General features: G+C 37.3%; 1 protein-coding gene across 3 annotated transcripts in view; it reads left to right on the top strand.

Moving 5' to 3' along the window:
- The window catches only part of ADGRB3 (adhesion G protein-coupled receptor B3), a 654669-nt gene that overhangs the window by 368596 nt on the left and 260499 nt on the right, over positions 1 to 25574 (top strand). For all 3 annotated transcript variants that reach the window (XM_037012618.2, XM_037012617.2, XM_037012616.2), the window contains one exon: positions 4517 to 4560. In XM_037012618.2, the coding sequence (XP_036868513.2) occupies positions 4517 to 4560 (44 nt within the window). The remainder of the gene's footprint in view (positions 1 to 4516; positions 4561 to 25574) is intronic.

Below are 25574 nucleotides of genomic sequence, written 5' to 3'. Positions count from 1 at the left end.
TCATCTGGTTAATGTGAGCTACTGAGTAGCCATATAACAGAAGCTTAATTAAATATATGCTTTCTCACTGTGTTCCAATTCAATAGCTGCCAACTCCCTGAGAAGGTCTGTGTAACATGGATATGACTTCCTGATAAAACAGTATTCTGCATTTCTCACTTTAATGGCCTTTGTATCATTCTGCTTTAGTGAAAGCCGGCTCTTTCTTTCCCATCTCCTTGACTTGACTGGTTCTCAATGCAATGATTTGTATAGAATCCTTATAAATCCATTTAAGGATTCTGTATATTCATAATCCTATCAAGTAAGAACATAATATTGCATTTTCAGAAAGGCTCTTTAGACTTCAGATGTAGGCCAATCACTCCTTCAAAAAAAAAGAGAGAGGGACTCAATTAGTTTTTTTTTTAAATACTCAAATACAGAACAGTACTTACCATAACCTTGAAAAGAGGTTTGGAGAACATTGAGCAGACTATTTCCTGTTGCTGAGTTTCACATCATACCTTTTTCCAATTGAGCCATTCCCTTTGGGTGGATTACTCTTTCAGAGACTAGGAAGCTTGTGTATATGTTAAAAGATGTAACCTGAAGAGGGGTCCCTCTCACTAATCAGCTTTTAGTGACCTTCATAGATTTGGCTATGAAAGAATTTACAGCTGCAAAGATCTCATTTCCCCCAGCATGCATTCCTGAGACTCTTTTCTCAAGCAGAATTAGAATTATGAGCAGGGTATAAATCAGTCTTTTGTGGGTCAGGACAGTCAGTTTAGAAATGTTCTTGAGGAATTCCTAAAGTCTGTTTGTACAGTTACATAATAACTACATGTAAACTTCAGTGGGGAAAGAAGGGGAGGATAAGCTTAGCAAAATCCAGGTCATTCTAATGGAATACCTTCACGTCTAAAATTTAGAAACTTAAAGAGAGCCCGTAGAGTGTCAGTTGAACAGTTTTTCTCCCACCCACATTCAGGAAGTCAGTTCACTAGAAGACGTGACAGAACATCTGAATCACAGCGCTGGAAATACTGACTTACGGTGGGGTTCCCGCCCTCCTTCATGTCGCTGGCTGCATTGTCTATGTGTTTCCTTTGCCTCTATAGACGAGATATTTTTGTTTCAAAAGGACTGTGGAAGGTACAATAAAGTTAAGGGGTTTCCAGATAAGGAATTTACTACGGACTCTAAGCACTAAGCATTTGAAAGCTTGAAGAAACCAGGATAAAGTGACCTTGGCATTCTGGTGTCTTGAGTATGTGTCTCAGGCAGCACACTTTCCCCAGATTTGATGTGCATAACAACTATGCGGGGTGGAGCGAATACTACGAAGGCGTGTTCCTAGATTTAGCAATCTCAAAACTTGTGGAGCCGAGGAATCTGTGTTCAGATAAGCCTACCAGACGACCCGAGGGTAGGTCCACAGAAAACAGTTTGGAAACGTGAAGATAGCAAGAGTGTACTGAAGATGGCACGTGAATTGAATTCATTCAGAACTTAAAGCACCGAGGAAAAATGAGAGAAACTTGGTCATCATTTATATATATATTTTTGAGGCTTTTTTCTTTTCTGGAAACAGCTTTCTTCAGATATCTGCTCAAATATCATCTTATCTTCCCAATGTACAGAGTTGCAATCCATCCACTTTCTAGTCTTTCCTATTCACTGTGATTTGCTTCTTATCCATCCAGCATATTACATGTTTCTGTGTTTATATTTTTTGTCTTTCTCCCTGGTGCTTTTACTGTAGTTCAGTCGATGAGGCAAGGATTTTTTGTTGTGGCTGAATGCTGTATCCTCAGGCTTCAAACAGTACCTGGAATAAAATAGGTGTTTATTAAGTGATTTTTGCATGAAATGAGTAAATGAATGAATGAACTTGTTCGGATCATCTCCCGGGCTCCCTTTTCTGACTTGCCTGTTTTGTGAGAGTAGTTTACCATAGTGAGATATATCTAAAGTATCCCACAGGGGGGAAATACTCGAAAGAGAGTTTTAAAAAGAAGAAAAGGAATTTGCCTATGAACGTCATTCTAGAATCGCTGAGATCTAGGACTAGAACGACATCCAAATCCCCTATTATATAAAGAAAACAAAACTTACTCAGAACAAAGGAAAGGAGAACTACCCATTTTCGGCTGGCGTTGAAACAGAAAAGTAAAAGAAAAAAGAAAAAACTGTTGAAGAACCTTGAAAGCAGCATGTAGAACATCTGTGGTAATTAGGAAATTTGGGTCATAGTACATTAAAAGTGACTGTAGAAATGTTTAACTTGAGCTCAACTATGCTATTTTGAATGGAGCCAAGAGAGGCATAGTTTTGCCAAAAAATATGTTTTTCAGGAATAGCGTCTCCTTTCCAAAAGTTTTCAAATACATGCAAAATTTAATACTTTAAGCATAAGTCATAATGACAGCTTTGTAAATTACTTTTCTTTGGCCGGCTTGTATCATTTACCTGCCGGGTTTTATCTTTTCAGCTCCACCTCTGTAAGTTAGTTCACAGCTTGCCTGTTTTCTTCTCACTCCATTATTACGTTTTGTTCCTGCTCTCTGCTGGGCTCACCATTTCCTGGTATTGATTTTCTAGAAATTCCCCCTCACAGATCTTGTAGCAGAGTACCTTTGAGAAAAGTACTTGAAAATTATAAACAATATTTCACAAGTCGTTTATCCATAGAAACCTTTTAGCCTTTCAGCAAGTTTTTTTCTTTTTCCACGTTTAGAATTCATTCATCATTCGTTGTTGCTTTGTGTTTCCCATCTGACATTCTTATTCCTTAAGCAACTGGTCTATCCAGGTGCTGAGATTCCTCCGATATGTTCTGCTTATTTTTCTAAACTTCAAATGTTTAAGAAATTCACCTCAGCCCACAGGCCTACATTGGAAGGCTGTCCTAGACAGCGAAATTCATGGAGAGGTCTATGGGTAGGTCCCAGAATGTGTAGTAAACACAAGACCGAGTGGTGGATTTGGGAAACTATAATAATTCTTGGGTGGGTGCTTTTTAAATTTCCACAAGGAGAAAGAGAGGAGGAGCATGAGATAAGAACCAAGAGTGAGAAGGCAGAGAATACCACTGAAGGTTGACAAAGTAACAGGTTAAGAATAGGAGAAGCATTTGCCATCTTTACCCTTTTGTCTGAAAGGGGAAATCAGTTTCTTCAGGGGAATAAAAAAGAAAGAGATATCCAAACACTGAAGTGCACCCTGTATTTCTTTCCTAATATGATTTTCTTTTGTTGTAACCTGTTATAAACTCTATTAAATATTAATCCTATAATCAGTACCCTGTATTGGTTTATATAGATATTTAACTTAATCTAAAAGAAGTGGACTAGATTTAGAGGATTTGTTAGCTCAGGCTCTTTTCCTAAACTTACTTTCTATATCCATGAAATAGATACTCCCATCCCTTTCATTGTAATATTCCAAGGATTTTTTATTTTCTATGAAGTGCTCTATGCTCTTTTGAACAAATATAGCACAACTTTATGATACAACATTTTAACTATGCTGAAGATTTCTTAGAAAATCACTAGCTGAATGAAAATTTCAGATAAAACCAGACAGAGTCTCACAGAACAGAGCAGCAAACCAATTAGAAACACCATTCCCTCACCATCCCTTGAACATCCAGACCTGGGCCTCCTTGGAAGAAACAGATAAGGGCCCAGTTCTTCCATGAAACTTGCTCTCACGCAGGCCGTGACACCCTCTCCCTACTTGTCCCTTACACAGTAAAATTATGACTAGTGACATTTATATGAGCATGTCTCTTTATTGTTATGTAAACATTCCATATGTGTGCTCATCAATTTATGTAAGACTATAACCTACCTTAGATATGTGGTCCTTGAGGGGTTTTGGAGAATGATAATTGTGCTAAAGTACTGGAGTTAATCAACCAATTAAAATGAAAAATAAATAATATAAGTAATGCATTCTGAAGTTTAGAATAGTGAGCTTGATTTTTATTTCCGGTGGATTTCTAGAATGGACCCAGCAAACCACACTTAGAAAAGGCAATGTTTGACAAAGAACTTGCCTAGACTTTTAAAGATGTTGCTTTTCCAGATAACACCCCACTGAATATTTACTTGGACACCAGGCTGAGGGCTCCGAGCCGCTTCACAGCTGGCTGCCACTGAGCACGGCCACCTGTGGGAAGGAGCCAGCAAGCCCGTGTTCAGGACTGTGACTTTCACCTGCCTTGGCTAATTCATCATTTTTGTCAATGACTTGGACCTTGTGGTATATGACAGCTTCACTTTCAACTTTCAATAAAACTAAATAAAGGTCCTGACACTTGGAATAAATGTAATGTTTTCATGAATAGAATTTCATAAAATGGGTCACCAAATAGTTTTATTTTTCTTGCAAAAAAATGCAGAGGTAACATCTTAAAGTATCTTACTACAGGATAAGAAATCTGCCATTCTGTTTGCATTTCACATAAGCCTTCCATTTTTTATATATGTACTCAAGATACAATTATTCTTTCTCTGTTTATTTTTAGGGTACTTTGAATCCTTATTGTGTGTTATGGGATGACTCAAAAACGTAAGTAACAGTTTTCTACATTACTTTGGGCTAAATATTCAAAGCACATTAAGTTACTTCAGCTGCCTGCTAGTCAACAGGAAAATGATTAGTGGGATGTGAGTTACTCAGAGAGAAAACATCCCCCTTTTCAAATCTGCAGGACAATATGATGAATGCATCAGGTAACTTCCCTAGACAAGATTGCATTACCTAATACGGAGGCACATTGCGATGCAAATTCCGTGAGGACTTTTTAAAAGCTCTAATATTTTAAAATTAGAGAAGCTCAACTGCTATTTCAACATTTTACCCTAGTAATTCAGCTTAGCATTGCAGAATAAAATAGCAGTCTCTATGGTCATTTAGCCAATACATTACTTGCATGACCTTGAATCCATTATCAGAGTAATACAATATTTATATTGCCTTTCCAAATTGTTTTGTTATAGAAGCATTGAGAAACATTTAATTTTGTTATTCATATATATATATAATGAATTCATGAAGACAAAATAACTGCAATATTTAAGAATGAATACTCCTTTCTTGTATTCCTTTGTTTATACACATAATTGCAATATATCTGGTCAAAGTCATCCTAACCTCACTGGTAATTCTATGAGATTTTAATATCTCAAAGAGCAGAGAAAAATCCATGATTGAGCCTTGATTAGACTCCTATACTTCAAATATCTATGTAGGTTTATTTCCGTGTAGCAGCCAGAGTACACACTCTTTTGTTTTGTTTTCTTTAGCATGGAGGGGAAGTAAATATCAATCAATCCCTAAAGCTGATACTACCATGTGCTGTCGGACAGGGCACCGTGTTATTGGGTGCTATGCTCTCTAAGAGTGTCCCCAGTATTCTTGGCCCTAAATCCAGTCACATCTGACATTTTATGATACTACTTGCCTCTTCATTAGTATTATTGGGGAGTCTAGAAAAGGGATCTTCTCAGAATTTCTAGTAAAGAGCAGATCTTTGTAGATATGCTCATTCCTAGGAGACTGATGCAATTTAAGCCACAGTATTTATGTGGATGAGAAATCAGTGATAGTAGGAGTATCTTTTCTGCTACAGATCCTGCTGTTCTAGGGATCCTCTTCTAGGAACTTCAGTGCTACAAAGAGAATCCCAACTCACCTTGGTAACAGCATGAGCCAATGTCCTCACTGATGTCATTACTTTTCTATCTTTGAAATCCCATAAAGAGCTCATAGTAGTTAAAGTTTTGCAAGCTTTTCTCTTTACCAATGGCCAGAAAAGACTTTGGTAGTATATTCTAAGGCACTGTTTAGTTTGTTGTATAGCCAAGGGAAAAATAAAATGTGACAAAAATCTAACTGAATGTTTTCTACTCAAGAAAAATATGCCATCTTAAACTCCTGATTATAGCTACTTGCATATATCTATGAATAATAACCAGCTTTGATTTAGTTTTATTATCCTGTCAGTGGGTAGAACGTGTTTCAATGTTGATCCACACAGAGAACAGTGTTAGTTATTCCAAAGACCTTGAGGACTGTTACAGGGAAGCTTCAAGAAGAAAAAGCATTTCCCTACTTCGTGCCTCCCTTGGTTTCCTTTCACGGATTGTCTCAGGTGTGAAGTTTAATTTGTTAAACTATTGCTGTTTGAGGTCAGCGTTAACCTTAGAAATCAATCACGCACCACATTCCCCAACATCTGCTGGGGGATAACTCTTATCCATCACAAAGAACATGTTTTCGCTTTACAAAATTCAACTTTTAAGCTGTCCTTGAAGAAAACTATTTAGTCAGAGGCATGTTCAGCTGCATTTCAAAGCGGATTATCTCAAGAGATCAATGTGGTTCGTCTTTCCTTGATGTATCTGAAAAGTGATCAAAAGCGTTTCACTATGACAGAACTTCTGTCCCGTCACACTTTTCACCATCCTGTTTCATTATTAAATTTTTTTTCTGAGTGAGTTTTAAACAATGAAGATGAAGACAACTTTATTTCCTTTCTTCACATCTGTTCTATTTTGATCATATTCATATACACAAGAATGTTGTTTTTTTTTTTAGGAGAGCAAGGTACAGGCTTTTATTTAGAAATACAGTGGAAGGACAGAGCTCCTGGCTCATGCCAGGAGGGGACAAGAGAGTCCCCACAAGAATTTTGTTGATGCAAAGATTTTAACTTTGAGTATAAGTCCTCAAATGTACTTAATAGTGAGCAAATGTGGCTACTTCTTTTTATACAGAAAGTGGTTGACTTAAAGTATGTTTTCAAGATTGCAGTAATCAAGTTGAAATAAGAAGTCTTTTAATTTTGGTTTAAGTTATCAAATTGCCTTTTTTATTGAGTTATAATTGACATATAACTTTATGTTAGCTTCACATGTACAAAATAATGATTTAATATTTGAGCCATTAGTCACCATACACAGTTACATATTTCTTCTTATGGTGAAAACTTTAAAGATTTACTTTCTTAGCAACTTTCAAACATGAAATACAGTATTATTAACTATAGTTACCCAGCCGTATTTCCATCCCCCTGACTTATTTTTTTTTTTGTAACTTAAAGAAAGTCTGTGCCTTTTGACCCCCTTCACCCATTTTGCTCACCCTTTACACACACCTCCCCTCTGGCAACACCAAATTGCCTACTTCAAATTTTTTAGATTAATTTTTAATTACAAAAATACATAAGTGTCTCTTACATATAAAACTTTAAAATGCAACTGCTAAGGCAAAAGGCTCTATTAATTACCATCACGTTGGTCTCCACGTCCATTCATGCCCTCATGTCCCCAAGGTCACTCCTATTTGTATTTTGTTACATATAATTTCAGGTATCCACTTGTGCACTGACACGTGTATGCAGCCATAGAAATTAACACTATTTTTACATAAATATTGTCAAAATGTATATAACATTGGCGTCCTCAATTTCTAATTCAACAATGTATGGTGGACATTTTTAAATTTTACTACATGTATATTATTCTTTGTACCTGCTACATTGCATAGATACATTGTAATCAATCTAGTATTTCCAATGTTGATGGCATTGAGGAGGTGTTCAGTTTATTTTATTCTATAAACTGTGCTCTGTGTATTTCTGGTACATCCCTTTATGAGATTGTCTCAGACTACCCAGTCCTATTGTTCTCTTTCTATCACCCTAATGCATATGCTTTACAACATGCATTCCTACTTTTTTATTTTGTTTGCTTATTGTCTTCCCCCCCATTAGACACTAAGTACCGTAAGAGAGATGCTTTATCTTGTTATTCACTACTGCCTAGTACATGTACACATGATACATGTTCAACAAACTTTATTGGTTAGTTTTGTACAGGAATGAATGTGTAAATATTTCTCAAGTACCTTTCTATTTAAGGACTGTTACCATTTAAATTTCATTTTACTAGTGGCATATATTCTAGACATTATTAGACCTAACTCTGGAAGTTTGAAAGGAAGAATGCATTAGCTTGTTATATACTAAGATCTATTATAAACAATTAATTTTGTTTTAAATGGTAACCTACAACCCTGATAACTGCAGAGACATTTTATTTTACTGATTGGACATAATAGTTTTAGACAATTTTAAAACCTATCTTTATCCTACTTTGGCTAACTAATGAGCAGAATAAAGAAAATGCTTCATCCTCAATGACCCATGATACTTTGCTCACTTCAGAAATAGGTTAGTTAGGAGAAGTGTTTCATTTTAAGCGTTCAAATATTTTCTTTCAATGTAATTTGCAAAGTTTTCATTTGGGTGATTGATAATTTGTACATTCTTTGAGATAAATTTGGATTCTGAGTATTATACTGTGTGTGGTACATTCCCTAGACAGCCCATCATCCTTCCTTTAAATTAACCTGTGATCTTTCTCCATGGGCCTTAGTAGCACCATCTGATGCTATCAAACCTGTGAAGGATCATGTTTGTTTTCAGAGAACACTTCAAAGTGTTAATTGCGTGAATTTTAATGATAACTTCTTAAATATTACCAAACAGTTTTAGCAATACATTTATAACTTATTCACCTACCTTGTAGTTGGAAATAAAAACTCTTTAAGGACTAGACTTTCCATTTCTCTACACTTCAAGTTGATTTATTGGAATTGGGAGTAGCAAGAGTTATATCTTAACTGAGACTGACTGGCTTGTTTTATCTCAAAGTTAGTAATTGGATTGAACTGGGTCCTCTCTGCTTCTGTTATGTTGATGTCTTCATACCCAGAACAACAGAGCCTGTATGGAATCCAACTGCAGAAACAATTAAGTTAAATTTTTGGCATTTGCATGTAAGATGTTAGGAGTCCACAGAACTTCTGTTATCTATTCAGGTTCAATGATCAATTCTCTAATAATAGAAAGCTATGTTATACTTTTTTTTCTCCTTATTTTATTCACACTAACAGAAATGAGAATATTAGACCTTTACATTAATAAAACACTAGTCGTTATAAAGCAAAATTTACCCAATCTCCCAAAAATTGAATATGGTATTATGGCCAAAAATAATCATGCTCAAATTTATAATATTTATTGGTTTTCAGATATATCATTGATAAAATTTTTGCTTCTACTTACAAAACAACTGTGCTCTTCTAAAAGTACTGCAAAAAAGCAATAAAAAAAACCTTTATTTGCTAAGAAAACAGCGATATAATTAAGGGTTGATTGGTAGGAAACTAAAAGGGACTTTCTTTAGCTTTCTTGTCTTAGACTGTACATTACTTTTTGAAGTTTTCTATTATCCATAAGTGTGTGCTTTCTCGTAAATCCATCATAATTCAAACTGATCTTGTTTCAGCTTTCTTCAGGGAAATTTTTCTTGTTCATCCTTTAAAATGTTTTAAATTTTCTTTAAATATTTTAAATTACATCATAGATTTTATGGGATTGAATCTAATTTCCTGAAGGTATATTTTTGGATTTGCTAGTATATAAAGTCTCCCTTTTTAACAGATAAAGCTAACATAAGTCTCTCTAATATTATTAACAACCCATTATGTCCATTAGCATGAGCTACAAAGTTCAAGAAACATTACATAATGCCTTAAACATATGTTCTTTGGACTGATATTGGGAGTAAAATGGCACCATATTTTTTTTATCGTAACCCTTGCCTTGATCCTCTAGAGGTTGAAAAATAATGCCTGTAACACTGAGACAAATCCAGACTGAAAACTATTTTCTAAATAAAGTTTTGTTGGAACACAGTCACATCTATTTACTTACTTACTGTTTACGGCTGCTTTTGCCCTACCACTATTGTATTGTCATTGCAACAGGAACCATATAGTCCACAAATCCTGAAATATTTACTATCTGGTCCTTTAAAGAAAAGAAATTCGGCAACTCCACTCCAAAACAGTGTTTTCAGCATTTTTCATGTCTTGGCACACATAGAAAATAATCACATAATGTATTGGGGTAAAAGAATCAAAATATTGGTGAGCAGAATCAGGATATGGTGCTCGAGGGTAGAAAAGATCAGATGCTCTTTTAGTTCTGGAAAATTCTAAGACATTTTTTAAAATATGAATTCTCCTTTAATCTGTCTCATCTTCAGTGGAAGCTCTAAAGAATGTTGTTTCCTGTTCTTCTTGTATCATAACCTTTCTTCTAGGTATTCTGCTCTTTTTTTGTAATGTCAGTGATATATTTTAGAAAAAAAAAATTTTTTTTTTTGAAAGGGCATCTCTCATATTTATTGATCAAATGGTTACTAACAGTTAACAACAATAAAATTCTGTACAGGGGACTCAATGCACAATCATTAATCCACCCCAAGCCTAATTCTCATCAATCTCGGATCTTCTGAAACACAACGAACAAGTTCTTATATGGTGAACAAATTCTTACATAGTGAATAAGTTCTTACATGGTGAACAGTACAAGGGCATTCGTCACAGAAACTTTCGGTTTTGATCACGCATTATGAACTATAAACATTCAGGTCAAATATGAATATTTGTTTGATTTTTATACTTGATTTGTATGTGAATCCCACATTTCTCCCTTATTATTATTATTATGTTTTTTAATAAAATGCTGAAGTGGTATGTAGATGCAAGATAAAGGTAGAAAACATAGTTTAGTGCTATAAGAAAGCAAATGTAGATGATCAGGTGTGTGCCTGTAGACTAAGTATTAATCCAAGCTAGACAAGGGCAACAAAACATCCACGGATGCAGAAGATTTCTCTCAAAACAGGGGGGGGTGAGGTTCGAAGCCTCACCTCTGTTGATCCCCAATTTCTCACCTGATGGCCCCCCTGCGACTGTACCTGTCTTAGGTTGTTCCTCCCTTGAGGAATCTTACCCGTCTCTGGCTAACCAGTCATCTTCCGGGGCCATACAGGGAAATGTCAAGTTGGTAAGTGAGAGAGAAGCAATATTGTTTGAAAAGGTTAGCCTTTTACTTCTTTGCAGATTTATGCCCCGTGGCTTTTATGCCCAGCATTTGTCTTGAGGTATCTTTACCACTTGGAAGAATTATGATACTCGGTAAATTCAATATGAGGCACAAATTCTATTTAAGGGTTGTAATTAGGAAGGAAGGAAAAAAGCTATATAAGTAGCAGATAGAAGAAAACATGGGAAGATTGGTTATTTCTTTGACATCTCTTCTTGTAGAGTAACTTAAGCATGTATAGATTTTAAACTACTAATTAAATTGCACACACGCATTAACATAATAGGAATACAGTTACATAACCAAAGCAGACCTACAATTACCAGCCATCTCCAGTGAAACCAAGAAAACCAATCAGGCACCCTAAGCATTTGTGAAAACTTATCTATGATATGATGGATATTGTCTAACTGAATTTAAATAGTTTGAGAAAAATCAAACAATTTAAAACAACCCATTCCTGGGAACTGTTCACATCCCATATGTTCTTTTAACAGTAGATAGTCTGTAGTCTCAATATTTTGGAGCGCTACAACTTGCACTTCTCCTAATTCTTGGCTGAATTCCAACAGTATAGATCTGGTCAAATTTGTTATTTTACTGTATGCACAGGCCAGCTTAGATATCTCCTTCATTCCAATGGCAAGTCCAGGAACCAGTGGGGTGAAGGCAGCTACAACTGCAACAGTGCCAGGATCTTTGTTGACGTTTTTTGATGATCATCTTCTGGAATGACTCTTCCAGAGGATGTTGATGTTGGAAGTTCTTCTACATATCGTATCTTAGTTCGTTTTCTGGGTAGCCAAATTAGGCTTTGATCCTCTGTATAAATACAAACAGACCCTTTGCCCACCCTTTGATATGCCCTTTATACCATTGTGAAGAACTTATTGGAGATCACCACACAGGAACTGATTTTTTTATTGTTGTTGTTGTTTTTTTAAGAGAAAGGAAAATTATCAGAAAAATGTACTTCCATAGCTGATCATTTGATACCCTTTAAATGATCAAAATTAAGGATATTTAAAGCATGCATTAATCATTGATTTACAGTTAGTTTTATCCTATCAAGGAGTAATCCCCCTTTCTTTTTTTTGTTATCATTAATCTACAATTACATGAAGAATATTATGTTTACTAGGCTCTACCCTATACCAGGTCCCCCCTATAAACCCCTTTCAGTCACTGTCCATCAGCATAGCAAAATGTTGTAGAATCACTACTTGTCTTCTCTGTGTTGTACAGCCCTCCCCTTTCTCCCACCCCCACAAGCATGCTAATCTTAATACCTCCCTTCTTCTTCCCCCTCCCCTTATCCCTCCCTACCCACCCATCCTCCCCAGTCCCTTTCCCTTTGGTACCTGTTCATCTATTATTGAGTTCTGTAATTCTGCTGCTGTTTTGTTCCTTCAGTTTTTCCTTTGTTCTTATACTCCCCAGATGAGTGAAATCATTTGGTATTTCTCTTTCTCCGCTTGGCTTATTTCACTGAGCATAATACCCTATAGCTCCATCCATGTTGTTGCAAATGGTAGGATTTGTTTTCTTCTTATGGCTGAGTAATATTCCATTGAGTATATGTACCACATCTTCTTTATCCAATCATCTACTGATGGACACTTAGGTTGCTTCCAATTCTTGGCTATTGTAAATAGTGCTGTGATAAACATAGGGGTGCATCTGTCTTTTTCATACTTGAGTGCTGCGTTTTTAGGGTAAATTCCTAGGAGTGGAATTCCTGGGTCAAATGGTAAGTCTATTTTGAGCATTTTGAGGAACCTCCATACTGCTTTCCACAATGGTTGAACTAATTTACATTCCCACCAGCAGTGTAGAAGGGTTCCCCTTTCTCCACAACCTCACCAACATTTGTTGTTGTTTGTCTTTTGGATAGTAGCCATCCTCACTGGTGTGAGGTGATATCTCATTGTAGTTTTAATCTGCATTTCTCTGATAATTAGTGATGTGGAGCATCTTTTCATGTGTCTGTTGGCCATCTGTATTTCTTTTTTGGAGAACTGTCTGTTCAGTTCCTCTGCCCATTTTTTAAGTGGATTGTTTGTTTTTTGTGTGTTGAGGTGGGTGAGCTCTTTATATATTTTGGATGTCAAGCCTTTGTCAGATCTGTCATTTTCAAATATATTCTCCCATACTGTACGGTTCCTTTTTGTTCTATTGATGGTGTCCTTTGCTGTACAGAAGCTTTTCAGCTTAATATAGTCCCACTTGTTCATTTTTGCTGTTGTTTTCCTCGCCCGGGGAAATATGTTCAAGAAGAGGTCACTCATGTTTATGTCTAAAAGGTTTTTGCCTATGTTTTTTTCTAAGACTTTTATGGTTTCATGACTTACATTCAGGTCTTTGATCCATTTTGAATTTACTTTTGTGTATGGGGTTAGACAATGGTCCAGTTTCATTCTCCTACATGTAGCTGTCCAGTTTTGCCAGCACCATCTGTTGAACAGACTGTCACTTCGCCACTGTATGTCCATGGTTCCTTTATCAAATATTAATTGACCATATATGTTTGGGTTAATGTCTGGAGTCTCTAATCTTTTCCACTGGTCTGTGGCTCTGTTCTTGTGCCAGTACCAAATTGTATTAATTACTATGGCTTTGTAGTAGAGCTTGAAGTCGGGAAATGAGATCCCCCCTACTTTATTCTTCTTTCTCAGGATTGCGTTGGCTATTCGGGGTCTTTGCTTTTTCCATAAGAATTTTTGAATTATTTGTTCCAGTTCATTGAAGAATGTTGCTGGTAATTTGATAGGGATTGCATCAAATCTGTATATTGCTTTGAGCAGGATGGCCATTTTGACAAAATTAATTCTTCCTAGCCATGAGCATGGGATGAGTTTCCATTTGTTAGTGTCCCCTTTAATTTCTCTTAGGAGTGACTTGTAGTTTTCAGGGTATAGGTCTTTCACTTCTTTGGTTAGGTTTATTCCTAGGTACTTTATTCTTTTTGATGCAATTGTGAATGGAGTTGTTTTCCTGATTTCTCTTTCTATTGGTTCATTGTTAGTGTATAGGAAAGCTACAGATTTCTGTGTGTTAATTTTGTATCCTGCAACTTTGCTGTATTCTGATATCAGTTCTAGTAGTTTTGGAGTGGAGTCCTTAGGGTTTCTTATGTACAATATCATGTCATCTGCAAATAGTGACAGTTTAACTTCTTCTTTACCAATCTGGATTCCTTGTATTTCTTTGCTTTGTCTGATTGCCATGGCTAGGACCTCCAGTACTATGTTAAATAGCAGTGGGGAGAGTGGGCAGCCCTGTCTAGTTCCCGATCTCAGAGGAAAAGCTTTCAGCTTCTCGCTGTTCAGTATAATGTTGGCTTTGGGTTTATCATATATGGCCTTTATTATGTTGAGGTACTTGCCCTCTATACCCATTTTGCTGAGAGTTTTTATCATGAATGGATGTTGAACTTTGTCAAATGCTTTTTCAGCTTCTATGGAGATGATCATGTGGTTTTTGTCTTTCTTTTTGTTTATGTGGTGGATGATGTTGACGGATTCTCGAATGTTGTACCATCCTTGCATCCCTGGGATGAATCCCACTTGGTCATGGTGTATGATCCTTTTGATAGACTTTTGGATTCCATTTTCTAATATTTTATTGAGTATTTTTGGATCTACATTCATCAGGGATATTGGTCCCAGGTAATTTTCTTTTTTGGTGGGGTCTTTGCCTGGTTTTGGTATTAGGGTGATGTTGGCTTCATAGAATGAATTTGGGAATATTCCCTCCTCTTCTATTTTTTGGAAAACTTTAAGAAGAATGGATATTATGTCTTCTTTGTGTGTCTGATAAAATTCCGAGGTAAATCCGTCCGGCCTGGGGGTTTTGTTCTTGGGTAGTTTTTTGATTACCATTTCAATTTCTTTGCTTGTAATCGGTTTGTTTAACTTTTGTGTTTCTTCCTTGGTCAGTCTTGGAAGTGTGTATTTTTCTAGGAAGTTGTCCATTTCTTCTAGGTTTTCCAGCTTGTTGGCATATAGGTTTTCATAGTAGTCTTTAATAATTCTTTGTATTTCTGTGGAGTCTGTCATGATTTTTCCGTTCTCATTTCTGTTTCTGTTGATTTGTGTTGATTCTCTTTTTCTCTTAATGAGTTTGACTAGAGGCTTATCTATTTTGTTTATTTTTTTCAAAGAACCAGCTCTTGGTTTTGTTAATTTTTGCTATTGTTTTATTCTTCTCAATTTTGTTTATTTTGTCTCTGATCTTTATTTTGTCCCTCCTTCTGCTGACTTTAGGCCTCATTTGATCTTCTTTTTCCAATTTCAATAATTTTGATGTTAAACTATTCATTTAGGATTGTTCTTCCTTCTTCAAGTGTGCCTGGATCGCTATATACTTTCCTCTTAAGACTGCTTTTGCTGCATCCCACAGAAGTTGGGGCTTTGTGTTGTTGTTGTCATTTGTTTCTATATATTCCTTGATCTCTATTTTGATTTGTTCATTGATCCATTGATTATTTAGGAGCATGTTGTAAAGCCTCCATGTGTTTGTGAGCCTTTTTGTTTTCTTTGTGGAATTAATTTCTAGTTTTATACCTTTGTGGTCTGAAAAATTGGTTGGTAAAATTTCAATATTTTGGAATTTACTGAGGTTCTTTTTGTGGGCTAGTATGTGGTCTATTCTGGAGAATGTTCCATGTGCACTTAAGAAGAATGTATATCCTGTTGCTTTTGGATGTAGAGTTCTATAGATGTCTATTAGGTCCATCTGTTTGACTGTGTTGTTCAGTGCCTCCGTGTCCTTACTTATTTTCTGCCTGGTGGATCTATCTTTTGGAGTGAGTGGCATGTTGAAGTCTCCTAAAATGAATGCATTGCAGTCTATTTCCCCCTTTAGTTCTGTTAGTATTTGTTTCACATATGCTGGTGCTCCTGTGTTGGGTGCATATATATTTAGAATGGTTATATCCTCTTGTTGGACTGAGCCCTTTATCATTATGTAGTGTCCTTCTTTATCTCTTGTTACTTTCTTTGTTTTGAAGTCTATTTTGTCTGATATTAGTACTGCAACCCCTGCTTTCTTCTCGCTGTTGTTTTTCTGAAATATGTTTTTTCATACCTTGACTCTTAGTCTGTGCTTGTCTTTGGGTTTGAGGTGAGTTTCTTGTAAGCAGCATATAGATTGGTCTTGCTTTTTTATCCATTATATTACTCTGTGTCTTTTGACTGGTGCATTAATTCCTTTTACATTTAGGGTGACTATTGAGAGCTATGTACTTATTGCCATTGCAGGCTTTAAATTCATGGTTACCAAAGGTTCAAGGTTAGCCTCTTTAGTATCTTACTGCCTAACTTAGCTCACTTATTGAGCTGTTATATACACTGTCTGGAGATTCTTTTCTTTTCTCCCTTCTTATTCCTCCTCCTCCATTCTTCATATGTTGGGTGTTTTGTTCTGTGCTCTTTTTAGGAGTGCTCCCATTTAGAGCAGTCCCTGTAAGATGCCCTGTAGAGGTGGTTTGTGGGAGGCAAATTCCCTCAGCTTTTGCTTGTCTGGGAATTGTTTAATCCCACCGTCATATTTAAATGATAATCGTGCTGGATAAAGTATCCTTGGTTCAAGGCCCTTCTGTTTCATTGCATGAAATATACCATGCCATTCTCTTCTGGCCTGTAGGGTTTCTGTCGAGAAGTCTGATGATAGACTGATGGTTTTTCCTTTATAGGTGACCTTTTTCTCTGTAGCTGCCTTTAAACTCTGTCCTTGTCCTTGATCTTTGCCATTTTAATTATTATGTGTCTTGGTGTTGTCCTCCTTGGGTCCTTTCTGTTGGGGGTTCTGTGTATTTCCGTGGTCTGTTCAATTGTTTCCTCCCCCAGTTTGGGGAAGTTTTCAGTAATTATTTCTTCAGACACTTTCTATCCCTTTTCCTCTCTCTTCTTCTTCTGGTACCCCTATAATACGGATATTGTTCCTTGTGGATTGGTCACACAGTTCTCTTAATATTGTTTCATTCCTGGAGATCCTTTTATCTCTCTCTATGTCAGCTTCTATGCATTCCTGTTCTCTGGTTTCTATTCCTTCAATGGCCTCTTGCATCTTATCCATTCTGCTTATAAATCCTTCCAGAGTTTGTTTCACTTCTGTAATCTCCTTCCTGGTATGTGTGATCTCCCTCTGGACTTCATCCCATTGCTCTTGCATTTTTCTCTCTATCTCCATCAGCATGTTTATGATTTTTATTTTGAATTATTTTTCAGGAAGACTGGTTAGGTCTGTCTCCTTCTCTGGTGCCTCTGTGATCTTGGTTTGCCTGTAATTTTGCCTTTTCATGGTGATAGAAATAGTTTGCAGAGCTGGAATGAGTGACGGCTGGAAGAACTTCCCTTCTTATTGGTTTGTGGCCTTCCTCTCCTGGGAAAACAACGACCTCTAGTGGCTTGTGCTGGGCAGCTGCATGCATACAGAGCTTCTGCTTCCTGCCTGGCTGCTATGGAGTTTATTTCCACTGTTGCTGTGGGCGTAGCCTGCCTCGGGCTGCTGCTCCAAAGTGGTGGAGCCCCCCTTCACGAGGCACTGGGTTCTCACAGGTGTGGATGTGGTCTGGATGTTGTCCTGTGTCCTCTGGTCTCTATTCTAGGAAGAGTTGTCTTTGTTATATTTTCATAGATATATTTGGTTTGGGGAGGAGATTTCTGCTGCTCTACTCACGCCGCCATCTTGGCTCCACCCATCTTTGGAAAAGTTTTTTGACCTAAAATTGGGTTCACTATTTCTTCAATTCTGTCTAACTGCTAATTTAATTATTTGTAGGGTTTCATTTTAAGTTATTGTCTTTTTTCTTTTCATTTCTAGAGTTCCCATTTGATAATTTAAAAAATCCTATTAGGTTACTGTTTAGAGTTTCCTAGTTTATGCAAGTATTTTTAAGCTTCCATGTTATTTATTTTAACTATTAAGCACAGTTGGTTTAAAATCTGTGGTTGATAATATAAAAAAAAACTTATTGCTAGAAACAGGAATTCTAAATCATTATCTTCTCATACCTTTATTTCTTGATCTGCTCACCATATGTTGTAACATCTGTTGGAAAGCACTGCCCTGAAGGACTTGAGGTCCGTATCTTTGATAACCCTTCTATTTCCTGCCTTATGTTACAGCCATTTGATATTTCCTTCTTGACTTAAATGCTCTGTGTAGGGTGACCCTTCAGGATCCATCTCTGGCTCCTCCGCTGTGCCCGGGTGCTTTCCCAAGCCACCTCCCTAACTGCTGCGTCTTGTGCTAGATTTCTTTGTCCAGATCAGTGAGCTTCCCCTAAGGGTCTGGCCCTCCATTTTCAACTCTGTTCTGTCTCTGGCCTGAATGCCTCTAGCCCAGAATAGTCATACCAACTATCAATTAAATTGAGCAATGCCTTGGTAGACATAAACTATGAAAGTTAATATTTTCTGAAATTGAAGCAACTAAAAATTCTGGCAAAAAAGAAAGCCACTTTATACATAAAGGTATTTAAATCAAGAATCCATGATGTCTGGTTATTAAAAAAAAAAAAAACCCTTAAAGGGTAGAGTCTATTCTTTAGTATCCATTTTCCACATGCAATTAAAATTTCAAAATGAAAACTCCCTGACCTTGTTCATAGGTATTTCTGAATCCAAAATAAAGCCAGTTATCGCGTCCTGCCATCTAGGGCGACGGCAGGAGAACGATCACCGAAGGCCTGGTTCATTAGGAATCTTTATTATGGGCGTCAGAGCATCCATCTAGCGAAAGGCAAAAGCAAAAAAACAACCACCACCACTTCCTCCAGGGCAGCAGCTTATATAGCATATCCCAACCAATCAGCTGACTGATCACACACCAGGTTCAGTCTTATTGGAAGCATGTGAAAAGCATGCTATGAGCACGAGCACGGAAATGGGGACAAGCCAATCATGGAGACTTCCTTATGCGCTGAGCTGTAGGGCCAGGAAGGGTGGTGTCTAGGAAGCAGGCGCCATCTTTAGGGCATTGTCCAGCTAGAGTGGGGCTCAGCCTCGGCCGTAGGCTGGGCCCCCACAGCCAGTGATATATAGATTTACAAATTTCTATAGCTAATTATATACCATGTGAATAATGATCTGGAAAGAACACAAGTTTTGAAGGAATAATATTGTACTGTATTCCTCTTAATAGATCAGTGAAAATACTATGAGAAATAAAGCCTCTCAGTTTATCAGTAAAGTTGTCTACCTATTTGAGGATATGAAACCAAAAACATAGTTTCAATTTTTTAATCAGTGATATAGAAAAAATGTGATAATAAGAGTAATTCCAGTATATCTAATTACTCTAAAATACAGATTCCTTAAAAGTAAAAATGGGCATAATATTGCAATACATGGGGTGGTCATGAGGATCATTTAAGAAATTTAAAAAGCTGCTCTAACATCCTCAGCCCAGTGACTGAACTATGGCAGATGCTCAAGAAAGCTTTGGGGGATGGGAGAGTTGTCTGGTCCACTGGCTGGTTAGTGGGAGATTCTAACAGGGAAGGATAGCTATTCATATTCCGTTGCCTGAATAATGGACCTCATATATCCGGAAAAGTAATTTTTTTTAAGGTTTCAGATACTTTGAGAAGGACTATTAGTGTAAAAGGGAGAAAATAACTTGGACAAAGTAAGACCAAAAGATGCTGGGCAAAGACTTACAGGCACCATGGAAAGCTGCCGCGAGTCCGCAGGTGCTCTGTGCCTCACCCATTTTGCTTCTCATCCTCACAAAATCAGTGAAGTTAGTTTTCAAAGAATTTACTTGCACTAAATGTTTTAAAAATCAATTGTAGCAAAACTGGGAATTCATCCAACATTTCTCACCAATTTAGGCTGTTCTTAGGAGCTCTGGGATGATTCCAAGAGAACCTTTTGACAGGATTTTAAAAATTATGTTGTTAAAATATTAATGGCTATAGTATTTATAGAAGCAACCTAGAGCTGGCTAGTAAGGATAGAACCCTGGTGAACCTGTCTTAATTTGCTAATGTCTGTGGCTTTATTTCAGAAAAGATTCAGGTTTAAATGACTGAGAATTCATATCAGATAATTTTAGCGCTTTATTTTTTCATTTATTTGAATGGCTCAGGCTAAAAATGTCCTGTACTTATATATCCTGTAAGCAACAGACTGGACATTTTCCTTAATATTTAATTTACTATTTCCTTTTCTTATTTTAAGCCTCAGAACTGCCCACCTATGCCCTAGTTAATTAGTTTACAGCTTTGGTGTTAAAGGCATGCAATAATTAAAGGTAGCTAATGTCATCTCTCATTAAGACACCATTAACTAGGCATTTCACCATGTATTTATAAATATGTCTTAAATCCTTAATAATATTCTTTTCCAAGTTATTTAAAATATAGATTTGAATGAACATGAGTAAATGGAAAGGCAATGTAGAGAAAATTATTTTAAGACTTGGTAATAAATATACAAGTTATAGATCTAATATTGAGGAAAAGCAACAAGATAAGAATGTATGTAGTAGTAATGATTGTGATTGAAGAAATTAAACCTAGTCTTTAATCATTTTCATTTGTTTGATCTAATGGACATAAGTATAGTTGAGGGGTATAAATCAAGCTACAGCTCTAACCACAATATCTTACAAATGATGTTTAGAGTCAAATTGAGTTCTTATTGCAGATGACATAGTTTGCAAAGATAGAAAACAAGAGAAGTCATTTTAGAATGTGTATAAATATGATCTATAAAAAGGAATGTGTACTGGAAATCTGTACTTAAAAAAGATGAATATCTTCAACATAAGACTAAAACACTGTATTGCCAGGACATAACATGCAAAAGATTATCTGGCCATGCTCTCTGCTCTCTACAAGCAGCCCTTTGAGTACGTGCTGGTGTTGCTGAGTGACTGCTTTATCACGCTGCCTGCAGAGCTGGGCTGGATCAGGAATTGGACAGGCTTCATTGCCCTGAATTTTTACCAGCATCCTAAGTGAACACTATTCTGAGATGGCAAATTCAGCAGGCTGACTCACAGTAGGTGGCATGTTTTCCTCTCGCTAGGAGATGAAGTTATGATCCTTAAAAGTGCAGTTTAGTTTACTAGGTTTTATGGAAGTGTATTTGAGAATATAGTCGAAGACCTGAAACCTGATGCTAGTTTTTGTTTGTTTGTTTTTATTTTCTGGAGAGAAGGAAGAGAAAGTCTTCCAGTGGAGTGCATTTTAAACTATTTTGAGCATCACAGAGGCAGCTGCCCAGGAACTACTTTGTGTGGATTGCTGTGTGCTTGAAATACATATTCAATTAAGCAGATTCTGGAGTTCTATTAACCCAACAAGATATACTCCCCACCCCCATCCCCACTCCCCAAAACATTCTGGTCTGCCAGGAATACTTTGCACACAGCCTCAACTGTTTTATTTGAAGAGTAATTGTAATAATGTACCCTGTAGTCTCAGAAGTCGGTTCAGTGAAGTCCTGCTTCCAAAGTCTACAGCCAGTCAGCTTTTCTGCTGGGTCGTGCACATCTATGGATCCTTTACAGCTTGTAACTTGAGCCTAGACTAAAATTTAGGTCAGAAAAGAGCCCTAGACTAGCCCCATATCTGCTACTCACAAAGGGAATATCATTTACTTTCTTTAATTTTTTTTAACTTCAAGTCTCAAGGCAACATAGCTAAGACTTAGATAATACACTTAGAACATCACTATTCTTTCATTACCATCTACCTCTCCTAGATTAGAAATGTGGAAAAATAGAATATCTGGCTATCCAAACAGCTGTGACCTACAGAACCCATGCAGGAAAATCAAAAGAAACTATGCGAAAGGTGTAGATAGAACTGGAAAATTACTTATAGACAACTAGCCTATGTTGCAGCTCAAAGAAGTATAACACATTTGTTTGCAACAATCTCAGACTGTCCATGAGTCTGTGTCACAGACGAACAACTGTCCTTTGAATAATCATTGTAATTAAAAGACACTTATCCCTCAGCTCAACATAGGTCCTATGCTGACAGATCCTTCCAGCGTTATATGAAAACAGATCACAAGTTGCTGGGTTATAAGTTCCCCTTCAAATACTAACGACAAAAAAATACATCATCTACAGTTTCATGTGCTCAAAACTGAGTAGGTTGTGTTTAATGCCTTTGGCCCTCTCAGGGAGGCCTCCCCTTAATCCCTGAATTTCTTTGAACCCCTTGCTGTCTAAATTTCTGTTTTTCCAGCACTTATAACACAGTTCCTAGAGCACAGTAGGTTATTTATTAAATATTTACTGAATTGAAATTCATTGAAGTGTTCACTTTTGTAGTAAATTTATGTAAGGTCCTTTCTTTGTCCATGTAGATATGTTACACACAAAAAATGTAAGAATAAAATACTAATTCAGAGTTGATAGGTCATGTAGTCCAATCTCAACTGTATAGCAATGTCCTGAAAGTTGAAACGCTCTTGTTCTTACTCCTTCGCCTTCAAGAGAGAAATAAATTCTTTTTGCCACAGAAAATACAAAGTGATTCAATTTTCATGGGAGGAATTCATAATTTAGGTTCTTATTTTCGCTCTGCCTTTCAACAACACCTACGCCACCCAGAATAATAATGTGCTAAGCTGCAGTGGCTGCAAAGTGTTTCAATAAAAGAAGGAAATTATTTTCATAATTACTGATAAGTTCTTAATTTATTCTGCTAAATGGTAAATCAACCACAGCTGGTGAAAGAAGAGATTCTTATGTGTTGATATCACAGGTTTGGAAAAGGAGGCTCACTGTTGTCTTGAAATGATAGGCAGTGATAATTTCATTTTATGAAGTAAAGGGTTAATTAGCACAAATTCTCTGAAGCCCTAAAGATCACGTGTCATTTTGCTTTCTGGTATTTAAAATGCTCAGTAAAGTCATTTATAGCTTTCTACTATTATTGAGAGTAGACAATAGTATTTCTTTAATGAATGGTGTTGAAGATATCAGGACTGAAATAGTTCAAACTGTAATTAAACTTGTCAAAAAATATTAACGCGAGATAATATTTATTGAGACTTACCCTGAACATAGGCATAATCATTGTCTTTATAAAGAAGGTATACTAGTTCGGTTTCGTTCCCTGATATATGTCAATTAGGTATTCAGTAATTGTATGTTGAAAAGCCCGTTCAATGGAAGGATGAATGAATGAATGAACATGTACATCATTTTTTTTTTCTGGGCTAGTCTCTCCCTTGCAGTGTACCTGGGAGCATCAGAAGCTCTTCTGAGCCTCTGTTAGCATTAAGTAAAATAGGGAACTCGCCAATACCTCATTTATCTGGCATTATTGGAAAATGAGCCCTCCTGGCAAAGGAGTTTACAGTTAAGTGAAGAACTTAACTAAAACTAAACCTTCCTCAGATAGACCTCACCCTGTGCACGTGTCTCACGGGGGGGGGTGGGGTCCCGGCTGAGGTCGGGAGCTGCCCCAGAGCACTCCCTCTCTCCACCCTGTAGCAGCGTCTCTCGGCCTCGGCACTGTGCGAAGTTCAACAACATTCCCAGCCCCCCACCCACTAGACACCAGTCGCACCATATTCCCCCTTAGTGGTGACAAACAAAAATGTCCCCAGATATTGCCGAATGTCCCCAAGGATGGGGAGGGGCAAACACCATTCCTGGTTTAAAACCATTCATATAGGGGAACTTATTAAATGAAGATTTTTACCCAAACTCAAGAGTTACTGAATCACAACACAACCTCTGAGGGCTCTGTAAGTAAGTGCTGGTTTTTTGTTTTTTGTTTTTTTGTTATCAGATTAAACTTCCTAAGGGGGTGTAACCACACACTAAATTTGACCATCGCTGTTCAAGCAGCACTCACTGCTGCTGCTTCTGAGCTTCTGTTACTCAGGTATGAAGCTGGACAGCCAGACTGAATCTATGCACCTAATTTCACATGTCTTTCCAAGCCCTGCTTCTCTTCTCCTCCGAGTAAGTCCACAGACTCTGAAGTCATGACTTCCTCAGTCGCTCTGGGCCTCAGCTGTTCTTGTGCCTGATAGGAAACCTGGTCCCAGTGAGTTTGACTGTGATGTGATGGCCTGTCCATACCAAAGTAAGGTGATGTCACCGGACAGACGGTCCTTTGGATGGAAGAACGCTGTGTCCTTGTCCTCCAGGATACGTGGGAATTTTCTCAGACTAAGCAAATGAACAGCAACCACGGTGGTTGGGGCTAGCATCCATCCATTCATTCATTCACTCATTTACTCAGGTACTCAGTTATTAATTTATTTAATATTCCATGCACTCATTTATTCAAGAACTACTTATTGGGTACCATCAATGTGTCAGTCACTTGTTAAGTATTGGTGATATAAATAGTGCACAGTATATAGAACTAGCCGTCTATACAGAAAATGTTAGAGATGTGGCCACAAAGTCAAATTAAGCCTGTTCAGCCACTGAAGGGTAAAACCATTAGTGAGGGGCTGTGGCTGAGTCATTCAACAAAGGAAATGGCACCCTTATTATCTGGAAAAGATAATTTAGTATCTACTGTTTGCCCAGTCTCAGCTAATCCCATCAGGGAAATTAGCTTAACATTACTATAAACAAATTTCCTGTATTTTTACTATGAGGGAGAGGAATTTTCCTGATATTTTAATTAAACTAACATAATAGTTTAATTTTAGGCACAAAAGTTTGTTAATAATAGCTTTTCATACCTTCTATTAATTTTAAATAAAAATAATTATGTTAAAATTTGCAGTCGTTTTGGGCAAGATGAGAAAAATGTAAAAACATTAACTTTTAATTATGAGGTTGGGAAGCATTCACTGAAGCAAGCACTCATTCCAGCTCCTGCCTGGCCCCGTCCCCCTGTGAGCAGTCTGAGCTGGGGCCCCGGCTCCCAGGCCCTGAGTGCTGCTTCCCCCAGCTTCTCTCAGGACTCCGCTCCCACGAGACAGCCTCCCCCTCCTGCTTTCTCAGCTCAGCCTTCCCCACAGGCTTTTTCACCTTTGCTAGCGAAGATCTTCAAGCCCCATTCATCTTAAAAATAAAGCAACTCCTTTTCACCTATTTAAAATTTGCAGCCATCTCCACAGGCTGACGTCTTTTGTCCTGTCCTATCCACTCTTCGTCAAGATCAATGGCTGCCTTACTGAGCCCCAGAAATGTCCAGCATCTTCCTATCAGTTCCAGTGTGGGTTCTGGAGAGAGGGCCCCACGTGCTTACGGAAAGGGTTCTTTGAAGCGCCATTTCTAGTGAGATGTTCACGAGTTTACTTCTTTCACCACTAGATTATAAATTCCTTAGAGAGAATTTCAATTTTATTAATCTCCGCATCCACCTCTAACCCCACTCCATTTACTTGCACTAAAATAATGCAAATCACAGTAAATGATCTCCCTAAAATACTTTTGTTTGTAAATAATGCTTGTGCTTGTAAGCAACATGTATGAAATATGTTTAGTATGCAGGCCACTCTTCCAGGCACTGAGGACACACAAAGGAGTAAACACAGACCCTTCTCTCAAGAAGTTACAATCAGCGGCAAAAACGGAAAAGGGAACATAGGGGTACGACTGCTAAGCAAAAGAGCAGACCAGTCAGGCCCGGGGATCCAGAGGAGAGGTCTCAGAAGAGATGATGCCTCAATTG

Source organism: Manis javanica, chromosome 16, assembly GCF_040802235.1.
Source record: "Manis javanica isolate MJ-LG chromosome 16, MJ_LKY, whole genome shotgun sequence".
NCBI lineage: Eukaryota > Metazoa > Chordata > Mammalia > Pholidota > Manidae > Manis > Manis javanica.
The sequence above is the reverse complement of the archived record's forward strand: the minus strand, read 5'-3'. Positions and strand labels throughout refer to the sequence as shown.